This window comes from Suillus discolor, assembly GCF_016758755.1.
Source record: "Suillus discolor strain FC423 chromosome Unknown F5147scaffold_89, whole genome shotgun sequence".
Taxonomy (NCBI): domain Eukaryota; kingdom Fungi; phylum Basidiomycota; class Agaricomycetes; order Boletales; family Suillaceae; genus Suillus; species Suillus discolor.
In genome coordinates, this window is record NW_024541336.1 from 62,441 (window position 1) to 82,290 (window position 19,850).

Here is a 19,850-nt window from a genome sequence, read left to right on the forward strand (position 1 = left end):
GCGGGGCTATAAGCCAGGGCGTCCCAGTCCTATACAATGATTTCGCAGTAAGTACGTATATGCAACGCACCTAATCAGACCTAATCAGGAATTGCCTTGCAATGGAGTGACTGGAGGCAGGCCGCGGCGTCCTCTTCTGAGCAGCTGTACTTAGGGTGTCAAATTGTAATCAGAACCAAGTGTCCTCGATGTAAAGTCCTTGAGGCCTTGAGGAGCCATAATAATTGAAACGTTCATGCCAAGGGGGCGAAGGTAAACCCGAAGTCTTCGCCCAGTAGTAGAGTGGCGTGTCGTGCCATTGGCTTCATTTCAGGTAGATAGATATAATGAGCGCACCGGCTGCCTTTGATCGACGAGGCCATGTTCTAGAAGGACCACAGAGCACAAGTCGTCGATTCTAATTTACTGTAGTGGGTGGGTTTAGGGAGAGACCAAGCATGCTTGACTCGTCCGGAAGTGGCGTGGGATCGCAATTCAACCTTGCAGTCGTTGTCCGTCGCATTCACATACTCGTAGGGCGACGAGCCCGCTCTCTGTCTTTTCACACAATACCCGCCGGGTGGTTTACTTGCAGGCCAGTTACCTGAAGACTCGCCAGATATTCTCTTTGAATAGTTTGAACTAATCACGTTTCGCTCGTTTTTGTTCAATCTCTTCACAACGCACGTTGAACGTAACCAGGCCAGGGCCCTGCCGCTGCATACACCAAATATCACCCGACATTCACCTATCGAACGCTCACACAACACCCCTTTAATTGCTCATATCTAGACGGAGCCATGACCATCACGTTCGGCTCCTTCGATGGAGTGTGCAGCACTGCTGCTCTCGTCATCTGTCCATTGATGGGCACCTCTGGAGAAGGCGTAGAACCTACTTGCTACTCGCGCAACGTTCAAATCGGCCAGACCCTCATATTTCAGCCTTGTATGTATTCCAAGACCATGAATGTGGCGTACTCACCGATCAAGGCTGATTTTCATCCGCTTAGCTACATGTTTTGTCCACATCGTTGCAATAATCATGACTGCAATTATGATCTACCATATTCGCTCAAAGTACACTGCAGTGGGACGAAAAGAGATTGTGATGTTCTTTTGGATGTACATGGTCATCGAACTTCTCGCAATGTTCCTAGACTCGGGAATCATACCGACTTCAAACGTCAGCTATCCGGTGAGTTATCATGCAAAATCATGTGATGATCTTATACCAAATGTACGTAGTGGTTTGCTGCAGGCTATACAGGTCTAGTAGCAGCTGCCTACTGCTGTCTGCTCATCAACGGCTTCGTTGGATTCCAATTCGCTGAAGACGGGACGCCTCTCTCTCTTTGGCTTCTTCGGCTATGCTGTTTCGCCGTCTTCGGAGCATCATTCTTCATTGCTATCGCCACCTTCAAATCTTTTGTTTCATTCTCCCCAACAAAACCTATCGCGCTCTTCGTCATTTACCTCATCTGGCCCATCCTGTGCGTCGCCACATATACTATATTACAGCTCGTCCTTGTATTCCGGACTCTTGACGACCGCTGGCCCCTGGGCGACATCATCTTCGGAATCTCGTTCTACGCGATCGCTCAAGTTCTTCTGTTCGCTTTCAGCGTCACCATCTGTGACGCTATCAAGCATTACTTGGATGGCCTGTTCTTCTTCACTCTGTGTGTTTTGTTGAGTGTTATGATGGTCTACAAATACTGGGACAGTATCACGGTGCGTTTGTTTGCCGGTTATCCGTTTCACGTATCCTTATATAATGTTTTACACAGCGTGAAGACCTCGAGTTCTCCGTTGGATCTAAAGCTGCGGTTTGGGAAGTCAAGGACCCGCTTCTCACGGCTTCAGCCACAACTCCTGGTACAGACTACGAGGAAGACGCATCAAGCTACCATGCTGGAGCTGCGAGCCTTGTCGGCGGTGTTAGTGGTACCCAGTATTACGGCGGCAAGCAAGCATATGGTGCCCAGGGTGGTTACGGACAAGGAGGCTATGGTGGCGCGCGAAGGGCTTATCCACCAACATCTGAAGGCTATTGAGGACTTTGAAAAGGACTATTACGCAAACGTAGATATGGACGACAGTGAATTCACGGTACTTTCTACAGACACTAGCTTTAATTCACTCTCATGATCAGGATGCTTACGAGTGAATTGGTCATGCAGATAGATACTCCACACTATTTCGGAGAGTGCGGCCGCCTGATGATCTCGCAGGACTCGGATATTGCTCTGGATATCTAGATGAGCACAGATCTGAATATAGATGGAACTTATCTTTGAACGTTTCATGCATCGAATCGATGATCACGCCACTTTGCAGTCTGGGATCAAGTGCGAACGCATATATTCCGTACACATTCAATTATATGCTTCGAATCTGATGAACGCGCCGTACCATCGTAACAAACAATGCGCTGAATATCGAGGGTGTCAAGAATATGGATCAGGCTGTACGCGGGCTGTTCAGATCGCCGTCGTTGACGATATTATATTATTGTATTCTATACGTACGTGTTTCCTTGGAAGATTGCGGCCAAAAGACTTGTTAACGACCCCATGCAGCGATGTAGTCCCTGTCAACTTCCGATGATCAGATGCGAGTGCCGGAGATGCACCACCATCTGCTTGGCAAGACCACCCAGAGTCCGCAGCCTCAGTGAGTCCGCAGTGCGCACTGCTGTTTGGGTATCGGGCCGAGTGAGGGGCTGTCATAGAATGGACGCAATTCTGAATTCTCAATAGGGGATAGGGATATTTTGCGGGATGATACAAGGTGATGAGTCTACGAAAAAGGATATATGTAAGGTGTACCTTGAAACAGAGCTACTTCACAACACCCCATGATATGATATGATATATCATGTCAACGTTGTGCATAACATTATTATGGTTGCAACAAGTCTCCTTTAGAGAGGTTACTTTTCATGGCTGAGGGCCTGAGGCTAGCCCCCTCGTCAGATCAATGAAAATTTAAGATCTTGCATAGGGTTACGTCCGGGGCTAGTGACTATATTTGATCGTCCACCGTCGCATGCTACGCCCATCAGCCGCAAGAAAGTGTCGGCACTTGAAAAGCTCGATGGGACGAATACACCGATCGCGCACTTGTGCCATGTTTGTATTGCAATTTGTAGATGGTGAATAGATTATCAAGGGCAGCCATGAGTCGTGATGATGATGTACTTGTGCTGCGTATGACTCTATACGCCGGCAGATCCATAGCGTTGGTAAGGCCTCGGCCATCAATGACAGGTACCACCGGTATGCAGGTTTGCGTGCAATCTGCTTCCAATAACCTTGAACAGTTTTTCCAGATGCTGTCACAAGGTCAAGCCATAGACAGCTTACCTCGTAAGTAATACTGAAACGAACAGCCACGAATTGATGTGTCCGTTTTGGTTAGCTTCGACGAGCTCCTCGAATGTAAATATAACACCAGCGGATCTGTCAAAATGGCATCTAGTCTTTTGGAGGTGCTGTGTACCCGAGACTATGTGTGCATTGTCCGAACTAGGGCCTAGGCCGCAGAACCATCGTCTTTTGGAAGGTATTTAACCATTTTGTTGCAAGTGACACTGATAACTACGTACTGAGAACAAGAACAGGGATCTGATCTCGAAACGAGACATCTAGTTGCGATGGTTGTTGTATCGCGTCGTTCAAGACGAATCAACTCCATATTAGAAACCACTAATTCTTCACGTGCTGGAAACGAACAATATAGCTTAGCGCTCGAGAACAACGCTACACCTTGGTTATACCTGTCCATCGCTTAACAAGGAAGACCTTCGATGGGGTAGGGCAGGGTGGACCGGCTGGGAGGCTCGTATCGAGACAAGCATGAGTCTCTCACAACTCGAATGTGGCGTTTATTCCGAGATAGCTTGAGTCAGCGACTTCAAAGTGGGGCAAAATTCTACATTTGACACAACAAGCTAATCAGTCTGTGTATGAGGAAAGTAAACAACAATCACTGTCAACCGCATTTTTAACTTTCCATAGTCGTGCCGCCGTTGGGTCATGACCGAAAAAAAGACGAAAGTTAAAGGTGAGTCATATGAAGGTTGCGACTGATCGAGTGTAGCTGTGACCAACATAACAACCGCATTCGATCATTCGACTGCTCCTGGGTTTCGTGGGCGGAAGGAGGTCAAGCTTAAGTTCGAACTGACCGTTGGTACTTGGTTGTGTGCATCAGTGATTCATATGTAGGTTGATTTTTCAACACGTGACTGACGCATGGGGTTTCATCAAGGTTTCCTGTTACGGCCATAGCCGCTGGACGGTCTGCATTCTCAAGATCTCAAGTCTAGCAGCGATAGATGAGGAAAGCTGCGAGCTTACAGAACTAGTGGGTCACTTTCGTACTTGGGCACATCTCATATCAATTAGTAGTAAATACTGCATTTGCTCATTCACACCGAATACTACTAACTGACTCCTTTGCCCTCTTGCTAGCAGCTTGACTGCTCAGTTGATTTTGAAACCGGCCTATGTAACATATCGTAACATTTGCATTTCTGCCGACTTCTGTAGGTGCCGATTAAGCGGCGCGGTAGAAGGGATTGTACGATTGCTGACGAGACAGGATGAATAGTTCAAACGCGGCGTTTATCATTATCGCACCCACAGTGGAAACCGGCCAGAATTCAATCAAGTCGGGCCACGAAATCTTTATCTACGAGTTACTCACCATTCAAGTACTCAAGTTCGCCATTCACCGACCCCACTTTCCTTCAGTATGACCGTAGTCTCAAATAGTCCCACCATGTGGCCGTCTATCGAATTTGATCGCGCTGAAAGCTATTATACAGGTTCGTGAAGCAAGCCGGTTGATGTTGGTTCTATCATCGACTTTTTAATAATTTGGTTCCGCAGTTGTGTCCACTGTTGCGGTGATATACGATTGGGGTGAGCAGGACATGGGTTGCCACTAATTACCAAGGAAGTTGCTGATGTTTCCATGCTACTCCTAAGTACTGACGTTCGATCAAGAGGTAGGTTGATGCCATTGCCAGAGCCGCCGTCTCATCACTAATGGTTGGTTTTGTAGGTTGAACTGGTTTGGGTGAGTATAGTACTATGTTAGAAGTCCAAGGGCAACTGAGTGATTTTCGATGTGAATTCGAAATAGAAGCGACGCTGGTCCGTCATGAGTGTCTTATATCTCATTGTACGTACCTTACCAAGTTACAATTGGCAAGTGCGCTTACCTTACGACATTCCAGTTGCGCTATTGTGGAATAATATACGCTGTGTACGTTTGTAAGGCCAACACGATAGCACTGTACTAATAAGCCATCTCTCGTAACCAGCCTCGATGTACCGGGTGTGTCTCTCCAACTCTTTGTGTCTTCGTACATATACCAAACTGTGGCATGTAGCAAGTATCACGACACTCCACGTGACAGATGCTGTGAGTAATCCGAGTAATCCGAGCAATGCGTCCCATTACCGTCCAACTCACAATTCTCTCATGTAGGGGTGAGTGACATTCTCGATATATCGTTGATCAAATGTAACATCTGAACAGCTGTGAGATTGGACTTGGTCCCCTATAATGATAATGCTCATTGCTGATTGTCTTTTTCAGGCACTTTTTTCGTTTTCCAACAATGGTTGATGTTTTACATCGCAAACATTATCCTGGGCGGTGAGCTACTTAGCTTTGGTACACCGCTATTATTAGCTTGGCTGAAATATCATGCTAGTGATCATGATTTTTCGGTTGCATGCCATGTATCAGCGATCGAGAAAAATGCTCATCTTCCTCGTTGTATTCTTCCTTTCCTTGGCGATCACCAGCGGAGTAATTTTTGTAATACAAATCACACATCTTACAGCAGGTAGGCTTCGGTAATGCACGAAGGGCTTCAGAAAGGTTAGGCTCACAAGACAAATAACAGAGGAGCTCATCCTCTCCGGTATTTATCAGTGCGATTACGAGGGAACTAGCCCTCCTCTATCAGCCATCACTTGGATGCTCGGCACTGTATGGGAAATTCTCGCGTTGTATCTTTCAGTCAGGATTGCTATAAAGCATTTCCGTGAACGACTATCGACAGGATCGATTATCGAAGACTGTTTCATGGTGTTAATAAAAAGTCATGTATTTTACTTTGCAAGGTGAGCTCGTGACTTGAGCGACTTATCGTTTTAACGTTGATGTTCTGTATGTTCTAGCTTTGCTGCCGTTGCTTCCTTCCGCATTAGCTTCATCTCTCCAAATTTACCGGTAGGCCCATCCGTTACTGACTCGCATCCATCTGACTGCTCCTCCGAGTCGATTGTGCAGAGCGGAAGTTCTGCAGGAGCTGAGCTTTATTACGCTGTTGCGCTACTTTCCGCACTCTTGCAGATGTTTATACTGGGACCGCGCCTCGTCCTCAGCGTCCGAGAACACAGCACTAGGCTCGTGCATGACTTCGACGAAGCAACTGGCATGGCTACACTTGCTTTCCAGGAGAGTGCAGTCGTGTCGACTGGTGGTGGTGTGTAGTATGGCAAGATATTGATATCCTGGCGTTGGTGTATTGTAGGGAGGTTCAGAATGCTGTTTGGATTTAGGAGTTGCGTCATGGTACTGATTGATATGTTTTTTTTTTCAATTATGTTTGTGAAATCGCCTCGCCATATGTTTCCATACACATTCAATCATGCTTCAAATCTGGTATACACACGCACCATCGTGACAAATATTATGCTGGATATCGAGGGTAACGAGAATATAGATCAAGCTGTACGCGGGCTGTCCAGATCGCTGTCGTTGACAATATTATCATATTCTATACAAGCGGTCGCTTTATTACACAAGCAGACTTTTGCAGACTATATTTGCGCTGTCTTTCTTATCATTTCCTCCTGCAAATGAGCATAACGTATCTCGACGGCTTTTGACTCGGGATAGTGCAGTATACAGTTGACCACGAGTAAAAGGATTTGTTGTAAGATTGAGAACTGTGCGAGAGAGACATAGGCTGGCAGCCATTGAAAATAATCGCGCAAGCTAGTTGCAAAGGAAATTGTTTGCAATTCACTGTCCAACTGGAGCGGTAGGAATAAAAGAAAACGCAATACGTGGAATGCAGCGGTTCTCGAGATTGTTGAGCAATTGCGCTTCGAGAATCGACGACGTAGAGCTGTTATCGGACTCGTACAGTTCTCACCAAGCCCTTTCCCTTTTCGACCCAGATGTTGCGTTGAATCGCGCACACGCAATTTATTTCTAGATCCAGTCGATGACGAGGGATTCCGGACGCAGTAAACATTGCCAAGTACCCTAGTGTTTATCCAGGCGCGTCAATGGGTGCGTGGTCTGCTTCTTTTAAGATGTAATAGCAATCTGCGAATCTTTTAGCATTTCATTCAATGCACCATCATTCTACACTCACGGTAGTCACCAGGTAGCTCGAGTGCCTAGAATTTGATCGTTGAATTCGTCGACCAATAGGTTTCGTGACGAAAGGAAAGTACGTCTGTGAATGGCCTCAATTCTGAATCCTCAACGGGGAATAAGGATATTTTGCGGGATGATATAAGGTGATGAGTCCACGAAAAAGGTCATATGTAAGGCCATACCTTGTAAGTTATACTGGAAGGTACATGATGTGTCCGTTATCTATAACCTCGGAGCTCCTCGAACTTGAATGCAAACAGTAAGCGGCCTAACACCAGCGGATGGGTTATGTAGAATGGACAGCAAGTCTTGAAGCTTGAAGCTTGAGATGATGCGTGCGTTGTCCAAGCTAGGCCAAAAAACCATTGTGTCATCTTTTGGAAAGGTATTCAAATGTTTTGTTGCACGTACGCCGGTCACTGCAAACATAGGTTGATTTTCAACACGTGACTGACGCGTCGTGTTTATCTAGGCAAGCACGCACAAATATTCGTAACCATTATAAATATCGCGGGATATCGTGGAATCGGCGCCTCGTCGAATATCTTACCAGCATACCCCGCATTCAACGATATTCCGCCAACATCATGATTTCTACTACCTTCTACGTTGCTTCACGTTTCACCATCACGGCCTTAATCTCGGTATCGTTCTTCGAGGAAACGGTTCTCCGTCCAATCCGATCTGGACCAAGGAAGGGCACCGCCGGCCTCGTCGTGTCGGCATTCAAGTCGACAATTATCTTGATCCTAGCCGCCGACGAGGCCGCTTCAATATATCTGAGCAACGATACCGCATCCTCCACTGGCGGGCACGTTCCCGATGCAACACCAAGGCTGCTGGGAACGACGTGCCCAACGTGCAGGTTACATCAAGGTACTCCGGGTCGTCACCCAACCGCCAATTTCGTGTTGCCAGTTCCAGCCAGGAGGTCTTTTCTACGGTCATCTTCATCTTCATTGCCATCGTCACCTGTATTCAGATCGACAATGTCACACAACATAACTACTTTCGATTTGTCATACTCAGGCAACTGTAAGCGCCTCTCCATCACATCAAATACTACCCTTGTAGCCTGTGACGACGATCGCTTGAAGGACGTCTCGCTACCATCTTCATTGACATCGTCACCTGTATCTATATCAACAATGCCCAACGACATTACTACTCCGGATTTACCGTATTTCGACAATTGTAAGCGCTTCTCCATCACATCAGATAATATCCTTGTAGCCTGCGACGACGACCACTCGGATGACGTCTTGCTACCATCTTCATTGTCATCGTCACCTGTATTCAGATCGACAATGTCGCAGAACATCACTACTCTTGACCTCTCGATCACATCAAATACTGCCCTGGTAGCCTGCAACGACGATCGCTTGAAGGATATCTTGCTACTATTTTTATTGTCATCGTCACCTGTATTCAGATCAACGCCCAACGACATCACTACTACCCTCGATTTGTCACATTTCGGCAATTGTAAGCGCCTGTCTATCACATCAGATACCACCCTTGTAGCCTGCGATGATGACTCAAAGGACATCTTCTCTGACAAGGTACGGAGTATCATATCTAACTTGTCATTGCCTAACATTTGGATCACTCCAGGACAACTATACTATACCACAGCCTGGGGTGCGAGTACCAGCGCACGCTATAGATAATGTCCGCGTTGATGTCCCAGACCCAAGCACAACTATCGACATTATTAGCCTCTTCTGTACGCCGTGCATTAGGCCACTTGTCCTACTAGTCGACAAATGCCAGACAATGCCTACGTGTACTACTAGCCATTCGGTTCCTGGATCCGTACACCTCACGGATGGCTTGCCTCAGACGACAAATTCCCTCCACAGCAGTCCATCCGTAGTCCCCAAGGATGACTTCGTACACTTGGAGGGCGTCTTCACTGGCACTGACGAAGCATTAGACACCAAAGACGTCGAACACCACATCGACACCCTGGCCCCATGCATGCCAGCTCTCATCGCCGATAATGATCTCGTCATCAAAAATGCTCTCGCTATCCGCAATGTTCCCTCTCATTCGCCAAACTTTCGGCCGCTTGCTCCACTTGATGGCTTCCCAATGTCGCTGTTTACGAAAACTGACACTAACCCTTCTGGATCCGCCCGACCCACTAACGTGCTAGCTCACAAGACCATGGCTGCTGCCTCCTGGCTAAAGCCCCTGATCCTCGTTACTAAATACGCCGCTGGTAGACTCATCCCTCTACCTCTCACAGCGCTTCCCCAGAAGTCGCGCCCATATAAACTGAAGCAGCAGAAGGTACGGGCATATCCATCGTCAGGCTTGGCATGTCACTCATCATACTTCGTTAGCACAAACCTGCTAGACCTTTGCGAATGAACTCTGCTTGCCACAGCATCGTGCGTTCTCGCCTCCAGCGACACGCCCACAGGATCGGTCGGTCATTCCTTTTCGTACTGTAATTGCTTATTGATTTCGGTACTACTAGTCGGCCATCTTGCGCAAGTCTGCAAACAGATTTGTGTCGATCAATCATCCCTCATGGACGGCTGGGTCACTGCCATGGCGGAGGTGGGGCTCACCTCGATGCTGGTTGGCAACCACCGGAAGTCGTCAGGATTACAGCTCCCTCTTAAATTCGATCCATTTTATGTTTTAGAGCCTGGTTCGCGAACCAAGGCCCGTCTTGCGTCACTTCGCCATCGAACAAATGCAGTCGTCGCCACGATTCCAGCTACCACCACTTTTCCACCTTTGTTACCCCGGCGAGACACTTGCTGACACCTCCAACATTTTACGCCCCTCCGCTGCGGCTTCACTAATACTTACAACGCTGACAACTACCGCCTACTGACAACAAACACTGCGATAGCCCGCCAAGGCCACAGGCCACATACCAACGAGAAAATACGACGCCATCGTGACATGCATCATGATACTGACACTATGACACTATCAAGCGAGACCGCTCTCATGAACGACGCTCAGACAGACCATTTCACGATATTTACGACAGACAACGCCTATCACCACGGTTCACGACATTCCAGACTTGCTCAACACAGGCCACAAACTGACGAGAAGAGTACGACACCATCACGACCATTTAATGACATGCATCACGATACTAATGCCACGGCACCACCAAGCAAGACCACTCACAACACTCAATTTCGCGATACTTACGACGGACAACGCCTATCACCACGGTTCACGACATTTCAGGCTTGCTCAACATAGGCGACAAGCTGACCAGAAGAGTATGGCATGCATCCGATACTAACGCCACGCCACTGGCAAGCAAGACCACCCTTGACACTCAGACAAACACCATTTCACGACACTCACGACAGCCAGCATTCACCACCATGACACAACGATATCCATGACCATCAGAATGTTTCGCGGGACTCACGCTACCACGATACCATCAACAAGGACCACTTTCCGTGGCTCACCACTAATCTCATCATAACCCACGTCCCAGTCATCATTGTCAAACATGATGCTGACAGTGAAACGAATTTCGACTTTGAGAGACCGAATAACTTCTTCAGTTTGCTAATCATGCTTGACTCAGATATCTGTATTACTTGTTTTCCTGACTCGCACTGCCTGCTCTACGCCATCTTGTATTTACTGAATAATCCTTGATGATAAAATTCTTTGCCTGCTCACGTATCTTTGGAATGAATGTTATGATTACTCGCGATCGGATTCGTCCACGGAGATTAAAAAATACTTTCCCTATAATCCGCCTTAGCTATTCACTGTGCAGTACTATCTCAAGAAGACGACATAGTTTCCTCAAGTGGTCGACCTAGCATTATCTTGACGTTGGTTTCGCTTAGGCTGTCTGCTACCTGGTCCAGAGGTTACCACCAAATCGAACCGTTTTCGACAGCCTACTGGCAGGCCAAAGAGTGAATCAGAATCTTTCTTTCGAGGATAAGCTTCATTTATCAAGCCTTGCCAAGTTGCGGCCATGCCCCAGACTCCGAGGGCTACCGGTCATCATCATCTAATTCGATTAAGTAAAATTCGATTGTAGAATTCCTATGATGTTCTAAGTCTCTGCTGTCAACGTTTCTGGCGGTGGGACTCGGAGGAGCCTGGTCAATCTAGGCCTGTCACATTGGTAATGAATTGATCATTCCGCTGACGCCTTGGAAAAAACTCGAGTCCTGATATCCCTGACAGCGAGCTGCAACACGAATAGCTTTTTGAGACAGTATTGATAGGCCAGTGACTTCACCTTGATTTCATACAACAATAAACTCACTGCATGCACAGCCGATTCGAGTCCTGGATGCTCCAATCATAGGACAGCATCATTAGAAGTCCACCAAGACTTCGCCACACACCGACACTATCCCTCAAATGGAACGGTGTTCTCAAACGACCCCAGGTCGTTGTTGTCAAACCAAATTTATCGGGATGGTAGCTATTATGCAAAGTTTATGAAACGATCTTACAGCATTTCCCTGATCCGTGCCAGCCGCAAATTACAAGAAGCTCTCGATATTGTCGTACGTGCAATCCATAAACAGGTTTTTGAAACGCGGTGTTTATATCGCCACAGCCTAAGTTCAATCAAGTCAGGCCCCGCGATGTACTATATCTACGAGTATTAGTACTCACTATTCGGGTACTCAAGTTCGCCACTCACTGACCCCCACTGCTCCCTTCAGTATGACCCTAGTCTCAAATAGTCCCAACATGTGGCCTGATATCAATTTTCATCGCATGGAAAGCTATTGTGCAGGTTCGTGAAGCAAGCTGGTTGTTGTGGGCTCTGTCATCGACTTTTCAGTAATTGGTTCCACAGCTGCGTCCACTGTTGTGGTGATATACGATTGGGGTAAGCAGGACATGGGTTACCAGTTGCTGAAGGAGTTCCTGATGTTTCTATGCTATTCCCAAGTTCTGACATTCGAACAAGAGGTAGGTTGATGTCATTACCAGAGCTGCCCTCTCATCACTAACGGTTTTGTAGGTTGAACTAGTCTGGGTGAGCGCGGTACTATGTTAGAAGTCCAAGGACAACTGGATGATTTTCGATATGGATTCGAAATAGAAGCGACGCTGGTCCGTCATGAGTGTCTTATATCTCACTGTACGTACCTGTAATACCAAGTTTCAATTGGCAAGTGCGCTTACCTTACGACATTCCAGTTGCGCTATGGTGGAATAATATATGCTATGTAGGTTTGCAAGGCCAACACGTTGGCACTCGGGCTGCACTAATAAGCCATCTCTCGTAACCAGCCTCGATATACCAGGTGTGTCTCTCCGACTCTTCGTGTCTTCGCACATATACCGAACTGTGGCATGTAGCAAGTATCACGACAGTCTACTTGACAGATGCTGTGAGCAATACGAGCAATACGTCTCATTACCGTCCAACTCACGATTCTCTCATGTAGGGGTGAGTGACATTCTCAATATTGTTAATCAAATGTAACATTTGAACAGCTGTGAGATTGGACTTAGTCCCATATAATGCTCATTGCTGATTGTCTTTTTCAGGCATTTTTTTCGTATTCAATCAAGAGTGGGTATTCACCATCGCAAACATCATCCTGGGCGGTGAGCTACTTAGCTTTAGTACACCACTATTATTAACTTGGCTGAAATATCATACAAGTGATCATGATTGCTCGGTTGCATGCCATGTATCAGCGATCGAGAAAGATGCTCATCTTTCTCGTTGTATTCTTCCTTGCCTTGACGATTACTAGCGGAGTAATCACGGTAACACAAAACACACATCTTACAGCAGGTAGGCTTCGGTAACGCACGAAGGATTTCAGAGTGTCAGACTCACAAGACAAATAACAGAGGAGGTCGTCCTCTCTGGTACTCATCAGTGTGAAGACTGGGAAAATAGCTTTCTTCTATCAGCCATAACTTGGATACTCGGCACTGTATGGGAAGCCCTCGCGTTATATCTTTCAGTCCGTATTGCTATCAAGCATTTCCGCGAACGACTATCGACAGGATCGATCATCGAGGACTGTTTCACGGTGTTAATAAAAAGTCATGTATTTTACTTTGCAAGGTGAGCTCGAAACATGAGCGACTTATCGTTGTTTTAACGCTGAAGTTCTGCATGTTAGCTTTCTTGCTGTTGCTTCCCTCTACATGAGCTCACTCTCTCCAAGTCTCCGGGTGGGTCCATCCCCTACTGACTCATCCATCTGACTGCTCCTCGATTGTGCAGAACGGAGTTTCCGCGGGAGATGTGCTTTATCACGCTGTTATGCTACTTTCCTCGCTCTTGCAGATGTTTTTGTTGGGACCGCGTCTCATCCTCAGCGTTCGAGAACACAGCACTAGGCTTGTGGATGACTCCGACGGAGCAACTGCCATGACTACGATTGCATTCCAGGAGCGCACACCCGTGTCGACTAATAGCGGTGTGTAGTATGGGAAATACTCCATGACATTGATATCTTGGCATGGGTGTATTGCAGGGAGGTTGAGAATGCTGCTTGGATTTCGAAGTTTCGCCATGATACCGTATGATTGATATGTATTTTCAATTATGTTTGAGAAATAGCCTCCCCGTATATTTGGGAAACCCAACACGTGTAGTAAATGTGACTGGCCAAGGCGTCCGCGCACATCCCTAATTATAAGGCATAACTGTTTAAGCGTTTATCTTCGGGAATGTGTTTACATAATGAGGCCTCCGAAGTTGAACAAGACTGAAACTGTTATTGCAGCACTAGTAAATACCTTCGCATTCGTATACTCTGCACGAGAGATTATTAAGCTGAAGCAGGAGGAATCTCGAGACGAGGGCATGTGGCAGGGGGATCAGGTGGACCTTCATTGAAGGTCCATTTGTATCCGGTGCGAGAGCGGCCATTCGTGTGCAGGTGTTGGCCGATTTGCCGAATGGTGCTAAATTTACAACTCCGAACAAAAGCTCACTCCTCCTGTTACGCTATGTACTAGTACAACATTTATATCTCTCATGAACATATCTCAAACGTTCTGATGTCGGAAAAATTTAGAGCAGTGTTAGAACGGCGACAGTCGTTGCAAATTGCAATCGCGGATAAATCTGTTCTTGAAACGCATCGCCACAGTCTAAATTCAATCAAGTCTGGCCCCACGATGTACTACTATATAGTACGTATTAGTACTCACTACTTGAGTTCGCTATTCACTCACCCTTCAACATGACCCTAGTCTCGAATAGTCCCAACATGCGGCCGTATATCGAATTTGATCTCATGGAAAGCTATTATGTAGGTTCGTGAAGCAAGCCGGTTGCTGTTGGTTATATCATCGACTTTTTAGTAATTGGTTCCACAGTTGCATCCACAGTTGTGGTGATATACGATTGGGGTAAGCAGGACACAGGTTACTAGTTGTTGAAGAAGTTCCTGATGTTTATGTGCTACTCCCAAGCTCTGACATTCGAACGAGAGGTAGGTTGATGTCATTGCCAGAGCTGCTGTCTCATCACTAACGGGTTTGCAGGTTGAACTAGTCTGGGTGAGCGCAATACTACTATGTTAGAAGTCCAAGGACAACTGGATGATTTTCGATACGAACTCGAAATAGAAGCGACGTTGTTCTGTCATGAGTGTCTTATATCTCGCTGCACGTACCTTACCGAGTTACAATTGGCAAGTGCGCTTACCTCACAACATTCCAGTTGCGCTATGGTGGAATAATATACGCTGTGTAAGTTTGCAAGGCCAACACATTGGCACTGTACTAATAGCCATCTCTCGTAACCAGCCTCGATATGCCGGGTGTGTCTCCCATTCTTCGTGTCTTCTCACATGTACCAAACTGTGGTATGTAGCAAATATCCCGACAGTCTACGTGACAGATGGTGTGAGTAATACGAGCAATATGTGCCATTACCGTCCAACTCACGATTCATGTAGGGGCGAGTGACATTCTCGATATTTTTGATCGAATGTAACATCTGAACAGCTGTGAGATTGGACTTGGTCCCCTATAGTGCTCATTGCTGATTGTCTTTTTCAGGCATTTTTTTCAATTTCGAACAATGGTGTATATTTACCATCGCAAACATCATCCTGGGCGGTAAGCTACTCTGCTTCAATATATCACTAATGCTATTAATTTTGCTGAAATATCATGCTAGTGATCATGATTACTCGGTTGCATGCCATGTATCAGCGATCGAGAAAGATGCTCATCTTTCTTGTTGTATTCTTCCTTACCGTGACGATCACCAGCGGAGTAATTACGGTAATACGAAGTATACATCTTACAGGAGGTAAGATTTGGTAATGCAAGAAGGATTTCAGAGTGTCAGACTCACAAGACAAATAACAGAGGAGCTCGTCCTCTCTGGTGCTTATCAGTGCAGTTACGAGGGAGATAGCTTCCTTTTATCAGCCATCACTTGGATACTCGGCACTGTATGGGAAGCTCTCGTGTTGTATCTTTCCGTCCGTATTGCTATCAAGCATTTCCGCGAACGACCATCGACAGGATTGATTATTGAGGACTGTTTCACGGTGTTAATAAAAAGTCACGTATTTTACTTTGCAAGGTGAGCTCGTAACATGAGCGATTTGTTGTCTTAACGCTGAATTTCTGCACGTCTTAGCTTTGTTGCCGTTGCTGCCCTCTACATGAGCTTGCTCTCTCCAAATCTCCGGGTGGGTCCATCCGCTACTGACTCATATCCATCTGACTGCTCCTCAATTGTGCAGAACGGAATTTCCGCGGAAGATGCGCTTTATCATGGGGTTGTGCTACTTTCCTCGCTCTTGCAGATGTTTTTGCTGGGACCGCGTCTCATCCTCAGCGTTCGAGAACATAGCACTAGACTTGTGGACGACTCCGACGGAGCAACTGCCATGACTACGATTGCATTCCAGGAGCGCACACCCGTGTCGACTAATAGCGATGTGTAGTATGGGAATACTCAGCCATGACATTGATATTTTGGCATTGGTGTATTGCAGGAAGAATGCTGCTTGGATTTCGGAGTTTCGCCATGGTACCGTATGATTGATATGTATTTTCAATTATGTTTGAGAGACAGCCTCGCCGTATATATTTTGGAAACCCAACACAGTGACTAGCCACTGGGCGTCGGCGCGCATCCCTAAGGCATAACTAAGCGGCAGCAGTCTTTGGGAATGTCAATTAGCAAGTTTACATAATAAGGCTTCCGAAGTACTAACTTTCAAACTAGAATCAATTGCGAGATGACCGATGTGATCAGCTTGCTCACATTTTCAGACACATCCAAGGCATTTACAGCTTACCGGTCCACAGTAATCGACGTCGATAATCAGTCGGCATCTCATCCACGCAAAACCCCACGCTTGGACGCCGACTCTGACTCCGGTTCTGCATCCAGGTCGCGCGATAGTGTTAAAGGCAAGAATGTCGACAGAGGTGGCCCAGTAAGGATTCAGGTCCACGGTTTTTCAGGTTTGCATTCCATTTTGTTCTAGAGGTGTGGCGCTCATGGGAGGATGGTGGGCATTGTAGGCGGTGTCGTCGGATCTGCGTTGAACAAGGTTTCCGATAACTTGTTTGTGCGATTATCTCGCAGCATCAGGGCACTCTTGGAGAAAGGATCTAATGAGTTGAATACGACGTACGAGGGTGTCTACACCGCATGCCGGGGCGTCGTGTGTGTTGCTGGGAGGGGCGAGGGCTTGTATGAGATGTTGAAAGCCGAAATCCATAGATGCGTCAATCGGCTGGCGGAAGAGCTTGAGAAAACCAATAAGGAGGGTGTAGAGTGGATCGGACATTTCGTCGAGACGTGTGCATGGTTTGAGGGACAAGTGGTGAGTGACATACAATGAGTTTTGGGATTCGCCAAGTTATTGATTCACGGATTCATGTCAAGGCACTGCTGGAATCACTCCTTACCTACTTCGATCGTGCTTATGTGCTCAAGAATCCTAGTCTTCCTTCTATTCAGTGAGTTTTCCTTCATGAGAACCCTTTGCACGTGCTGACGCTCAGAACTTCAGCGACCTCGCATTCACTCGTTTCAGAGAGCGCATATTTAGCGGTTATTTCATCGTGGAAAAGCTTCAGAAAGGCATCTCCACATGGGTCACATGGGAGAGGAACGAAGGGTACGTTCTTCGATGTTCATTCCATTCGTCTGCCTATACACAACACTCACCCATCAACCAGACAGGTACACATCCACCGCCCCTTCCTTAAAGAGCTCGTCTCCCACCTCATCACACACCACGTTTACGATGCCATCTTCGAGCGACACTTCGTCGAGCAGACTCGGGAGTACTTCTCAAAAGAGTCGTATCAGATGGTCGAGGTCGAGAAAGCCAAGGCGAAGGTATTCCTTGCCCACTGCAACCAGCGGACGAATGAGGAGCAGGGTAGAGCAAGGGATGTGATGCTCGATGGTACGATTGCGCTTGTAAAGGATGCCGCTATTCGGGCGCTGTTTGAGGGGAGGCTAGAGTGGATGGCTAAAGAAGGTTAGTGTGACTGGGTTCATGGAGTCGTCGTGCTGACATTGTGCAGTCTTCATGGAATGCAAGGGCACTGCTGACTTGAAGAAAGCGTATGCGCTGTTTTCATCGGTAGACGGCCTGCCCGTGCTTTGCCGGGAGTTCAAGGCCTATGTCCAGGTGGGTGTCTCACCATCTCTTTCCCCAAACTCGCGCTGATATATTCATGCTCTAGAAAACAGTTCAAGATCTCGTGAAAGATGCATCCAAGGACGACGAGATGGTCAACCGTCTCCTCGAGTTCAAGTCCTTTGCAGATACAACACTAAAGGAAGCATTCATCGATCCCTCCACTAAGCAAAACAACCAAGACTTTTCCTATGGGCTCATCGATGCGTTCACCAAGGGGTTCAAGGCGCGGCGCAATAAGCCTGCCGAGCAGATTGCGAAGCATGTCGATAGACTTATGCGCCATGGACAGCGGGGCATATCGGATGCTGCGTTTGAGGCATTGCTGGATGCTGCTCTTGCTCTCTATAGGTTTACGGATGATAAGGATGTGTTTAGAACGTTTTATCATCGGGCGCTAGCGAAGAGATTGTTGCTGGAACGCAGTGCATCTGATGATTTTGAGAAGGCCATGCTCAAGAAACTCAAAGAGAGTATGTGATAGGGTACCTTTTGTTTTTGAAGTCGCGTGCTGATCATTGGTGGGCAGAATATGATCCAGAGTTTGGGATGGGAGATCATATGTTCAACGACCTTGCGCTTTCGCGAGATATCATGCGGGAGTATCACGCTCGTATCAGGGATGACAGCTCCGCAAATAAACTCTCTGTCATGGTTTTGCAACGCAGCGTCTGGCCGTTCCTTGCACGAGAGAAAGATGTGGACTTGCCTTCTTCGGTGAGCGATACGGTTTCCGGTGTTCGCGTGAGCTCATGACAATGACTAGATGCAAGCAGATCTGAATCATTACACAACTTTTTACAAGATCAAACATCAGGGGCATAAACTCGATTGGGATCATTCGCTTGGGACAGCTACGGTAAAGGCGCGGTTTGCGGCTGGTCCTAAAGACCTCACAGTCAGCTTATACCAAGCTGTCGTGCTACTTCTCTTCAACAAGGAGACAGAGATCGGGTATAGATACATCCTAGAGGAGACGCGTATGGGCAAGTATCGGTTAATTTTCACGATTGTTATGAGATACTGACGTGAGTTCCAAAATAGACGACGGGGAGCTGAAGCGGACGTTGCAGAGTCTGGCATGTGCGAACAAGAAGGTGTTGAAGAAGCGTCCGGCAGGGAAGGACGTGAACGATAACGACGTCTTTTACTTCAATTCGGAGTTCACCGATCCGCGGGCGAAGGTGCACATCAACTCTATTCAGGCGAAGGAGACGGTAGGTTTCTCTTGTGATGAAGCGCATCTACACCTCTTATTCGGTTGGTTGTCCTGTAGGCCGAGGAAAACCAACGGACTCAATCGCACATCGAGGGAGACCGGAAGCACTATTTGGATGCAGCGATTGTGCGGATTATGAAAGCGAAGAAGGAGCTTTCACATGAGCAGTTGAAGAATGAGACGATTGATGCTGTGAAGAGTCACTTTGTGCCGGACGTGAGCGTTATTAAGCAACGGATCGACGGGCTTGTCGAGCAGGAGTATTTGAGACGGGATGAGGAGGACCGCAATTTGTATATTTACGTAGCGTAGGGATGTATGATGGATACTGACGCGTGATATAGGTGCATCTTTTGTTGACCACCGTGATTTAACGTTCAATGCTCATGTCTGTCTTTTGAGGGTCATTTAACATCTGCACATGCACGAGGAGTCACAAGGAAAACACTTTCCTTTGTTGACAGCGTAGCTCGACATCATACACCGGCGGTTTTCACGGCTGTCACTACCTTCCTTTTTGGACGACGATGAGATGGAAATATTGGCCGAACGGTATTCAAAATCTGTCTGGGCGCTGTCGTATCATGCAATTGGTCCACTGAGACA

The 19,850-nt window shown here is 47.0% G+C and overlaps 7 protein-coding genes across 7 annotated transcripts; 6 read left to right on the forward strand and 1 right to left on the reverse strand.

The window, feature by feature from the left end:
* Positions 1 to 442: 442 nt before the first annotated feature.
* On the forward strand, positions 443 to 2,148 carry F5147DRAFT_427322 (chitin synthase III catalytic subunit-domain-containing protein). The gene is made up of 4 exons (XM_041429779.1): positions 443 to 927; positions 992 to 1,176; positions 1,227 to 1,712; positions 1,769 to 2,148. Exons 1-4 carry the CDS (start codon positions 780 to 782, stop codon positions 2,033 to 2,035), a joined length of 1,086 nt encoding a protein of 361 aa, XP_041286934.1. The 5' UTR covers positions 443 to 779; the 3' UTR covers positions 2,036 to 2,148.
* A 727-nt stretch (positions 2,149 to 2,875) lies between these two features.
* Positions 2,876 to 3,850, reverse strand: F5147DRAFT_427354 (uncharacterized protein). The gene is made up of 3 exons (XM_041429780.1): positions 3,589 to 3,850; positions 3,347 to 3,535; positions 2,876 to 3,294 (listed from the first exon to the last, which is right to left on the reverse strand). The coding sequence occupies exons 1-3, from the start codon at positions 3,765 to 3,767 to the stop codon at positions 3,042 to 3,044; spliced, it is 621 nt and encodes a 206-aa protein (XP_041286935.1). The 5' UTR covers positions 3,768 to 3,850; the 3' UTR covers positions 2,876 to 3,041.
* Positions 3,851 to 4,739: 889 nt separating this feature from the next.
* On the forward strand, positions 4,740 to 6,497 carry F5147DRAFT_779593 (uncharacterized protein; the record flags this gene model as incomplete). The annotated part of the gene is made up of 11 exons (XM_041442320.1): positions 4,740 to 4,812; positions 4,877 to 4,909; positions 4,976 to 4,995; positions 5,052 to 5,066; positions 5,133 to 5,171; positions 5,227 to 5,255; positions 5,314 to 5,414; positions 5,592 to 5,651; positions 5,710 to 5,844; positions 5,905 to 6,124; positions 6,182 to 6,497. The coding sequence occupies 11 exons, from the start codon at positions 4,740 to 4,742 to the stop codon at positions 6,495 to 6,497; spliced, it is 1,041 nt and encodes a 346-aa protein (XP_041286936.1).
* A 1,442-nt stretch (positions 6,498 to 7,939) lies between these two features.
* F5147DRAFT_840603 (uncharacterized protein) lies at positions 7,940 to 10,172 on the forward strand (the record flags this gene model as incomplete). Its single annotated transcript, XM_041444308.1, has 4 exons — positions 7,940 to 8,956; positions 9,009 to 9,689; positions 9,743 to 9,827; positions 9,880 to 10,172. Exons 1-4 carry the CDS (start codon positions 7,982 to 7,984, stop codon positions 10,170 to 10,172), a joined length of 2,034 nt encoding a protein of 677 aa, XP_041286937.1. The 5' UTR covers positions 7,940 to 7,981.
* A 1,798-nt stretch (positions 10,173 to 11,970) lies between these two features.
* On the forward strand, positions 11,971 to 14,016 carry F5147DRAFT_840604 (uncharacterized protein). The gene is made up of 11 exons (XM_041444309.1): positions 11,971 to 12,156; positions 12,205 to 12,335; positions 12,388 to 12,402; positions 12,469 to 12,507; positions 12,567 to 12,595; positions 12,660 to 12,673; positions 12,921 to 12,980; positions 13,039 to 13,173; positions 13,233 to 13,452; positions 13,511 to 13,562; positions 13,615 to 14,016. The coding sequence occupies exons 1-11, from the start codon at positions 12,084 to 12,086 to the stop codon at positions 13,816 to 13,818; spliced, it is 972 nt and encodes a 323-aa protein (XP_041286938.1). The 5' UTR covers positions 11,971 to 12,083; the 3' UTR covers positions 13,819 to 14,016.
* A 565-nt stretch (positions 14,017 to 14,581) lies between these two features.
* F5147DRAFT_779596 (uncharacterized protein) lies at positions 14,582 to 16,306 on the forward strand (the record flags this gene model as incomplete). Its single annotated transcript, XM_041442321.1, has 13 exons — positions 14,582 to 14,654; positions 14,703 to 14,750; positions 14,814 to 14,833; positions 14,886 to 14,900; positions 15,064 to 15,092; positions 15,150 to 15,163; positions 15,217 to 15,248; positions 15,302 to 15,335; positions 15,405 to 15,464; positions 15,526 to 15,660; positions 15,720 to 15,939; positions 15,997 to 16,048; positions 16,103 to 16,306. 13 exons carry the CDS (start codon positions 14,582 to 14,584, stop codon positions 16,304 to 16,306), a joined length of 936 nt encoding a protein of 311 aa, XP_041286939.1.
* A 262-nt stretch (positions 16,307 to 16,568) lies between these two features.
* On the forward strand, positions 16,569 to 19,834 carry F5147DRAFT_722094 (Cullin family-domain-containing protein). The gene is made up of 11 exons (XM_041438895.1): positions 16,569 to 16,832; positions 16,893 to 17,197; positions 17,260 to 17,333; positions 17,387 to 17,494; positions 17,556 to 17,863; positions 17,910 to 18,016; positions 18,072 to 18,498; positions 18,555 to 18,742; positions 18,792 to 19,011; positions 19,070 to 19,242; positions 19,302 to 19,834. The coding sequence occupies exons 1-11, from the start codon at positions 16,604 to 16,606 to the stop codon at positions 19,554 to 19,556; spliced, it is 2,394 nt and encodes a 797-aa protein (XP_041286940.1). The 5' UTR covers positions 16,569 to 16,603; the 3' UTR covers positions 19,557 to 19,834.
* The last annotated feature ends 16 nt before the right edge of the window (positions 19,835 to 19,850 follow it).